Genomic DNA, 9,926 nt, shown 5'->3' with positions numbered 1-9,926 from the left:
ATAGAAACTGATATGATGCATATGAAATGCAATATGCTCGGATATCAAGGATCAAGTCAAGAATATCATGCTCAGTCTAAAAGTGTCCGAGTGTATAGTCTCTTATTTGCCCTAGGTATGTTTTGGCTCTCACATTCATCATCAAGAAGTGGACCTACATGATATGTCCAGGTCATCAGAGCTCGTGGGTTCCGTCGGACACTGTATCTCTCGATACCCAACCGTCCACAATACATAACAGGACTGAGCGGCCCCAACAAACGAGGTATATCTCGAAAGATATCAGACCCAACATGATATGTCATGCATAATATGTCAAAGCAGTAAAATATGTATCATGCAAGAAATAAATATACATCATATAAGTGTGTACACTACGCTTGAATATCTCAATGAATACATCATGTACCTCACTAAAACAATTTAATAGAAGTTTACTTGTCTGAAATTAGTTAATACCAACATAATAAAATCACTATCAAGCCACATCTTGATTTAACAAACATTGTTCAAAGTTCTTACTAATGATCCTTAAATCACTATTTAAGGCTTTAGAATTATATATGCGTCCGTCGTCAGTCCGCTGATGATGTCTCGATCTGTGTGCTAGTTCACTGACCCCTTCTCGAGTCGACACTAGCTCCAAATCTTCCTAACACTAAACTGCCCTAGAAACTGACTAGAAAACCTAAGGTGTATGGCTAGAACACAAACTTCAACTCAAAATTTTTGGCAAATATCGTCCCATGGCCAATTCAAGAATAATTGAGATTGATCACCTTTAAAGTGATCTCTAATAAGCACCGCTCTTGTATTATCCTCTCTGTCCTCTCAGTTTTCTGTAATTTTCTTAAATTCTTCTATTCATGCCTTGCTTATTGCTTTAGATGTCATTTCAATTTCCGGATAAAAAAGCAACCAATCGTGGCTTTGAGTTTCTCACATTAAAATTAATAGTATAAAAAAAATTAAGCTATAAATTAAAATTTAGATTCACTGGCAACAATATTAGTCTAAACCAAATTAAGTCATTCCCTGATAGTTGTGTCAAAAACTTGTTGCATGATTTCTTACCGCGAGTATGCGGTGTCAAAATCTTATACTCGGTTAAGTACGAATATCGTCCCGCAGAGAATGAATAGTTTACTTTTACAATAAATATTGTTACTAAAATAATTTTACATGAAATATGAGATTTATAATAAAAATAAAAAAGAAACAAATGAACAATGATCGACTGAATAATAAGAAGAAAATCAACGAGAGGTACTTAAAGGTTCGATTTCACTTGATTATCCACTATAGTTAATTCATATCAATGTTTTATCATAAATTTTTCTAGTTTATTAAACAAGAATTCTCAATATTTTCTACTCAATTATCCCAACTGATAAGTAGAAATTTATTACTTAGCATCGATTGTAATATTCCAATTTAAAAATAAACAACAAATAATATAAATGTAATAATTTTTGTGATGGTTTCGATGGAGTTATATGTCTCTCGAACTCTATAAATACCAAGGATATATTTTCCTATGGTCTGATTCAAAATCCACTCCCAAGTGTCAGATTTCAAATAAATATAACGATTCAATTAGCGAAAAATTAATTGAAAGCAAACAATTCAAGAAAGCATAAATAAATTGAATGAAGAATCAAAATATTAAATCATAGTTTCAAATCAAGCTACGTCGTCTCTCTATACAACAGAATTAGATAATAACAGAATTAAAAAAACACAAACCATGTTCTTGAACCCATTCAAGGATTTAAAGAAAGATATAAATAAAACAAAGATAGACGTCGCTTCTCCGTCCTTGGACGTCGCGTCGCATGTCTTCGTGCCAAATTGTTCTTCAATCTCCGTCTCTCTCTCCCCTCTACAGAATATTTTTCTTGTGTCTCCGCTGAATGACCTATGAAAAACCGTCCCCAACTCTTGAAACAAGCCAAGGTAGGTGTTTTCACCCAAAATCTGAATATATATGTTCTGTACGACTCTAGGAGCCGAGGCACTGCTATTAGGCATTGAGGCGCCTCTTTAACTTTCGACAAAAACTTGTATGAGACGGTCTCACGGACCATATTTGTAAGACGGATCTCTTATTTGGATTATCCATGAAAAAGTATTATTTTTTATGCTAAGAGTATTACTTTTTATTGTGAATATGGGTAGGGTTGATCCGTCTCACAGATTAAGATCCGTGAGACGGTCTCACATGAGACTCACTCTTAACTTTCTCGATCATAATCCTCTTTCAATTTTCTCAAATTCTTTCGATCCTATTTTCTAGTCTTTCTCTCCTTGTAAAAACGTCTCAACATATTTTAGTTCTTTTTATCCCCGAAAAATAAAACAAACAACAAAACGCATAATATCACTCCAAACTAGCATAATTCAAATGAATTATCATCCTAATTTAAGTTCAGAAATCACACTTTATCATATCCTGTAATCCATTGACTGGTCCCTTCCCAAATTCATTGGAACTGAAATTCATTGGAGTTTTTAGACCTGTCTAATAGCCAAATAGGAGGTTTAGGCCCTGATGGTTTTAGGCCATTTTCGAAACTTAAAGTTCTGGATGTTTCTTTCAATCCATTAAAAGGCACAATTTCGGAATCTCACTTGTCCAAACTCCACAACTTAAAGAAATTGGAATTCTCTGGAACTTGAGCCTTGACTGGACACCTTCTTTCCAATTGGACTTTTTGCAGCTAGCTTGTTGTAACATAGGACCTCATTTCCCGTCCCAACTTGATCTCTCTTGTGCAAACATTTCAAATGAATTATCTCAAAGGTTTTGGGATTCTTTTCCTGAAACTCTTAAATCTGTATCATTACCAGATTAATATTGTCAGTCTTCCTGAGTTATCATCAACATTATTTGGTTTTCTCTATATAGATATTTATAGATCTAACTTTTAATGAATTTTCAAGTCACATACCATCTTTTCGTCCCGATGCTGCGGTTTTGAATCTTTCTAACAAATAACAATAAATTTTTTGGAACAACTTCATTGCTCTGCAATTCCAACCACGATGAAATGCAATTACTGGATCTCTCAAGCAGCCACTTATCCGAACAATGTTTTCTTCATTCTCAACTTAACGACATAAATTTTTTCTGGTGAAATTCCAAAAAGTTGGAGCGCTATAGCGTTCCTTATTCATTCTCAACTTGTCGACAATAATAATAACTTGTCTGCTGAATTTCCATAGCTTTGATAATGCTTTATCAGTTCTTGATGCTGGAGGTAACAAATTAAACAGGAAATATCCCGGCATGGATACAAGATTGATACAAGATTATTTCTTGAATCATGTTGGATTTTCAAAAGTAACCATTAAACACGATTCATTCAAATTTTTTCGCAAGTAACCATGATTGATTCAAGATTTTTTCTTAATCAATCATACACCTGATTGTGGCAGAAAACCAATGTTCAAAACAAGCACTAATTTCCTCTCACAAAGTCTCCACTAGTTCTTGGCCTTAATAGAGTTGTTCTCCTTGATCCTTGCTCGGTTGTCCAGCTTGACAAAAAGCTTCAAATCCTCGTATGGAAGAGTCTCAAGGTCCTTCCTTCTTAGCTCGCTGAGAGCCGGGCGTTTATCCAGCAAGTGCCACAGCCAATCCGGGTACTCAGAATCAGGTAAGATTTTAGGATCTTGCCCATCTTTCAGGATATTGGCACCAAAAACTGTGGTGGACTTCACTTCTTTGCTCAATATTGAAGCCTTTGGAGCAGTTGATGCAGCACCACCTTTTGAACCCTTCTTGGCTTTTCCTCCACCAGCGGCAAACGATCTATTGCCCACTACTCGAACCAACTCCTTGGGGACAACAGTGCCTCGTAATGATTTCATGAGAGTAAAAGCCATGCCTTAAAGGCTGCAGCAAGAACGAGGGCTGTCATAATAATTCATAATCTTGAAACTTGACTTCACAAACATAATTGTTATTCAATCCGTGAACCTTCTTTAATTTGAAAAGATAAACAAAAAATTCTGCATCAAAGGTGTATTAATATTTTTCTCAATGCAGTAACCGATGCATCCGTAACAATAACTAACAATTGGAAATAAATTATCTGAAGCTGTATCTACACAATTCAGACCTAAGAGCACTAACCAGCAATCACTTTGAACTTCTTCACGCCTTTAAAAGTACTATTTGGCACATATGATGATAAAAAGACAGATAAAAGGTTCTTCATCCTGTATTCGATTCACTCATTTGTTCTAATGTATTTTTTCATTCTTTACAATCAAATTATTTATCACTGAATACATAATTAATCATCGTCCCCTTAACCAAACAAAGCAGTTTCTAAAAGGGTAAGATGGCTGATAAAGACCAATATCATATCAAAAAACAAGTTAACTAGATGTCTCCAATTCGCCATCGCTACTCCATTTTCACCAAAGGCTAAATTATCAAAATTTCCCAACTTAACACAAACATGAAGCAAACAATCCATCTTAATTCTTTTTCATAAAGAACAGATAGAAAACGAATAACATGGTCACAATGAAGGGATACAGATAAAGATTTCGCTCTCGATTTTTTGTCCCCATTCCAAATCCTGCATTGTCGCAGTGAAATCGAAAATAAAAAATGTGGAATTTGGCTAAATAAAACTAACGTCCGTTACCTGTATATGGCCTTGGATCGATCGACCCTGTTCTTGAAAGATTGAAAGGCGGCGCTCCGATTCCGTAACCAATCCTCTCGATTTCGGTCTCGACTTTGTTGGGGAACAAGGGGTTTGGAATGTAGTTTTGTGGGTTCATATATACTAGTGTACCGACGCACGCGTTGCGTGCTTGTATAATATTTTTTATAATTCATTTGATTTATATTTAAATGAGGATCATAATATAACTATAAAAAATAGTGAGGGACTAAACTGTAATTTTGATAGATAAATTAAAAAATAAATGAAAAATAAAAAAATAAAAAAATGATCTCAATAGGAATTGAACTTTTAACCTAAACCATTAAGAACAAAGACTCTAACCGCTGAACTACATATAACTTACATAAAAATTTTAACATTTTATTAATATATATAATTAATAAAACAGACCATGACACCAAAGTTAGTTACTATAAGTGCCTCACCCTTAATAGATAGTAATAGATATATATATAATATAATATAATATATTAAAATTGAGAACATGATACAAACATCGACACCAAAAAATATATATATCTATTTTTGTCCTCCATTATGGACAAATTCAGCAAAAAAAAATTTCTATCAAAATTGCATGTAATCTCTCGTTATTTCTTATAATTATATTTTGATTCTCATTTAAATATAAATCAAAAAAATTATAAAAATTATTGTACAAATACACAACATGTGCATCAATATATTAGTATATATAAAAGTTTGAGTAGGTCTCTAGTGAGACGGTCTCATAAATCTTTATCTGCAAGACAGGTCAACCCTACCGATATTCACAATAAAAAGTAATACTCTTAGCATAAAAAGGAATATTTTTTCATGGATAACTCAAATAAGATATCCGTCTCATAAAATACGACCTGTGAGACCGTCTCATACAAGTTGTCTAAAGGTTTTGTTTTGACGTAGAAATGGGTGTTTTATATTTTTTGAAGCCCGAAACTATTGGTTTTCTCAAAATTAAAATAAAAAATCCAAATCAAATCAAATTGATTTTATTAATATAAATATATATTAATAATTTTTGTTAAAAAATTAATTTAATATGAATTTTTAAATTATATCAATATTGTTTTTTTATTTTTAAGATCGAATTGCATCTAACATATATGTGAAAATTTTAAAAAAACATAAAAATCTCAATGTCTAATAAGTGGTATTTTAAAACAATGTATTTAAAAATTAAATAAAACCCTTGAAAAATGGGATAAATGTCCCCAGAGTATTTTCAGAAAAAAATAAGAATATTGCGAAAAAACCTTCCATATTAAATTTGAGTTTTGCAAAAATTATTATTTTTCGCTTCAAATATATATCAGGTCGAAAGTTTTTATGAGATATAAATTTGTTTGACCGTCTCACATAAGAGAGACACTTCAATAGGATATGAAATGTTGTTCCCCAAATTTTAATTTATTTTGCACAAAAACTCATATGCGACGCTCTAAAAAGTCAATTTTGTGAGACGGATCTTGGACTCGATCTTTATAAAAAAATCATTTTTTATGTCAAATATATTACTTTTCAAAGCAATATGTATCGAGTCAATCCGTGTCACAAATATAGATTCGTGAGGTGTCTCAGAAAAAAAGTTTTCTTTATTTTATACCAATAACATTTGCATATAATAAAAAAATTATGAGATCGAGGGCTTGGCCCAATGGTCTCACCGGAATTCCTCATGTATTGACTCAAGTTCGAGTCTTCCCCACTCCCTAAATTAGGATTAAAAAAAATATATACTAAATAATTTATATGCAAAAGATTTAGAGATCATAATAAAATTTAAAACTTCTAGAAATAATTTTTTATTAGATTTTGTAATAACTAGCTACCTAAATTGGAACATATTGCAAAACCGAAAAATCTTTTTATTATAGTTTTTTTAAAAAAATTCCATTTATAATATTATGTTGAGATAGGATTCTAGTTTAGAACAGTATGAATAAATTCTTTTAAAATTTTCTAAACTTCGAATAGTTCTTAACAGTTTTTTTAGGCAGTTATGAGATATTTTTGAACACCTTGACAGTTTTTTTAGGCAGTTATGAGATATTTTTGAACAACTAGTTTTGCTGGACCACTGAAAAATAGATAAGTGTGGAAACGGTCCAACTCGAATAATGATAAACTATATAAAGTGGTTTAACAGTTTAACAAGAAACGAAATTAAATATGATTTTTAACAATGTAAATTGTGTATTGAAATAACGCAAGAATTTTATGAATGTTCGGAAATAGCACATCTATCTCACTCATTCTTCCACTTAAGAATGTTTTCACTAGAGAGTCTGATATTACAACGTCTTATAACAACTCATTTCAACTATAACTTATCCATGCCTAAGTTGAAACTTTTAGTGATCATTTTATCAATCTAGATGTTTAAGAACACTTGGTTCACCAGAAAAAAAGATAAAAAAAAAACCCAATGATCAATTTTGACTACTTGAGTTGTTGGTGTAGCACATAATGATCCTCAATATTCTTATATAAACTGAAAAATCTTCCTAAGCGAGCAGCTTGAGATTGAAAGCTTGAGAGTTCTCGAATTCTTAGAAAATATGCAGGATTGAGATAAATTTGTTGTATCAGTTGTTTTTAGCAATTATGTCTCTATTTCTTCTCTTAGAAATTTGTATATTTATAGTTGAAAATCTCCAACAGTTGGATTTTCTTACATGTCACTTCAGTCGCCGTGTGTATCATTAAATGCTTATTTAATGTTTCTTTTGCTTTTGCGACTTTAAGCTCTTGCGTTTCATAAAGCTAGCACACCATGTCCAAAATGTGTAATTTTTTGTCATTCGAGAGTTGAGAGGATATTGTATAATCATTCTAAATAGGGCAGAATTTGACGGCTTGACTTCAGTATCCTGTTTGAAATAACTCATTTCTGACATGTGGCAGTATGGTTGGATTTTCATGGATTTGAACACGTGTACTGCCAAAAATTTTGACATATGAAGTTTTGCACCTAAATTTTAAACAATATGTAGCTTGACTTTCCTGAACGGCATGATCTTTTGATACTCTGGTCTGAATGGCATTAACTGATCTAGAAGTCTGAAAACTTGAAACTATAATTATAAGATCCAAAATACGATAACGTAATCCAGCTGCATGCAAATCTATGGAAATTGAAAAATGACTAATTAAATGATTTTAATGAAATGAATTAATTATGATATGCATGTTAACATGTTTAAAACATGTTATGATCGGTTGGAAGTGAAAAAGTTTTTAGAAGAGGAATTGAATAAACACTTGACAATTTTCACAACATTTCGATAGATGAATCAGTTTAGTAATATGCTTAATTGAAAAATCTTGTTGTCAATGTCAATCAATTAACTTAATGAAAGTATGGAAATAACTGAAAGACAGACATAATATAACTGGTAAGAGAAAACACAAGATTTGTGGATTTTTGGAGATTTCAATAACTCCTACGGCACCCCTTCAATCTCGAAGATATGATATTTACTAAAAGATTTTGATCTATACAAAAATTTGTACAAACCCACTTCAATTTGGACTTAACACTGTCAAGACTGAAACTCTTAGCATCAATACAGTTTATCAGTACTCAACTGATGTGTAACTTCTTAGCACAACCGATCTCTACAAGATCGAATAATACAACAATGAATGTTTATCAAATAATACAACAATGAATGTTTGTGCTTTAAGTTCAAATTATAGTCTGAAAGCTATGAATATGTATGCTAAGCGTGAGCTTTTGAGAGCTTTTAAGAATATGCGTAGAGTTCTTGACTGTTAGAACATTTCATGTTTGAAATCTTGATTTTGATGTTAATAAGACTTGTTTATTTGTTTCTAATGAGTTTACCTAAGTGCACAGAAACTGAAACTTATCAGGATTCGAACTGATCAGTTAACAATCTTAAATTGAAGCTATCGATTGATCGAGCTGAACTAGTATAACTGAAGTATCAAGAGCAGTTCAACTGATTGTCCAGTTGATAGGTGGTTCAGCAGAAGACTTTCAAAAGCCCATCCAACTAATGAAGTGTTCAACTGATGAAGAGCCAAACTGACCAGTTCAACTGAATCAGTGAAATCAGTTCAGCTGACAAGTCAACTGATTCCATCTCACCAGTTCAAGACCAGTTCAACTGACAAGTTCAGAACATCAGTTATTAGTGAACCAGTTTGCAGATACGACAAGCTTAATCCAGCTGGCACAAAGTTACAAAAGCTATTGTACGATCAAGGTACAATAAGAGACGCAACAGTGCTTAAAGCCAAATGTTCCAGATAACTATTCGGGGGACAAATTCAAACTACAACAGATTCATTCACTGAGTCTTACTGTACGTTCAGTCTAACGCCTAAAAATAGAAGCTGAAGCTCAGTGAAGATGATGATGAGAATTGATGAGTGAAAAGATAAAATACAGAGAGGGCACGCATAATGCTTATTAGCTTTGAAGAAGCAATCAGCCCAGAGGGAATACTTCAACGTATTATCAGCTTAGTTTTTGAAACATATTTCCCTCAGTGTGTGAGAACACTTTCGAGTAGTTTTCAGAGATCAGTTCACACACACACACACCACCACTCAAATTCCGTCTTGAACAATGACATAAAACTTGTGTATGTAGTCTTTGACACATAGACGTTAAACAAGTGTTGCCTGGAAGATGATGCCTTTAGTCTAGACTAGGAGTTCAGTTAGATAGTGAGTAATTCCTAAGATGGGTGGGTTTGTACAAGTAGTTGTATAAATCAAAGTCTTCTAGTGGATCCTACTCGAGGTGGTAGAACGGGTGACATAGGAGCAGTTGAATTCTCCGAACATCCATAAACATATCTTGTGTACTCTAACTGTAAACCCCTAGCTTTAAACTGACTTGATGAGTTCGAGTATATATCAGTTCCGTTCTCACCATAACTGAACTGATTCATGCGAGAACTGATCTCCCTTATCTTCAGTTAATTAGTTGCACAAGATTAAAAGCTTTAATCGATCAGTTTTCTTAACGAAAGATTACTTCGAGTATTTTTCGCTTGATTTAATTTCAAACTCGATCTAATTCATCGGTGAAAACTTTCTTATAACACGAGCTATTGCAGCTCATCAAGTTTTTAGAGGATTTTCCAGATCCAACATTGACTATATTGCTTGATAACTTGGGCAACTTCGTAACTTAATTTTTTTTCTTCAAATGATCTTCTCGGCTATTTATAGGGGTTTCTT

General features: G+C 32.7%; 1 protein-coding gene across 2 annotated transcripts; it reads right to left on the bottom strand.

Annotated features, from left to right (window-relative positions):
* Positions 1-3,268: 3,268 nt before the first annotated feature.
* LOC140827227 (large ribosomal subunit protein mL54) lies at positions 3,269-4,798 on the bottom strand. Of its 2 annotated transcripts, none has more exons than XM_073189856.1 (2): positions 4,662-4,798; positions 3,269-3,916 (listed from the first exon to the last, which is right to left on the bottom strand). In XM_073189856.1, the coding sequence occupies exon 2, from the start codon at positions 3,886-3,888 to the stop codon at positions 3,487-3,489; it is 402 nt and encodes a 133-aa protein (XP_073045957.1). In that variant the 5' UTR covers positions 3,889-3,916; positions 4,662-4,798; the 3' UTR covers positions 3,269-3,486. The 2 variants fall into 2 exon arrangements, with proteins under 2 accessions (XP_073045957.1, XP_073045956.1); XM_073189855.1 differs by having other exon boundaries at positions 3,269-3,898.
* Positions 4,799-9,926: the final 5,128 nt, after the last annotated feature.

The sequence above is a fragment of the Primulina eburnea genome, chromosome 3, assembly GCF_022965805.1.
Source record: "Primulina eburnea isolate SZY01 chromosome 3, ASM2296580v1, whole genome shotgun sequence".
Lineage (NCBI taxonomy): Eukaryota > Viridiplantae > Streptophyta > Magnoliopsida > Lamiales > Gesneriaceae > Primulina > Primulina eburnea.
This window is presented reverse-complemented; position numbering and strand designations above follow the sequence as displayed.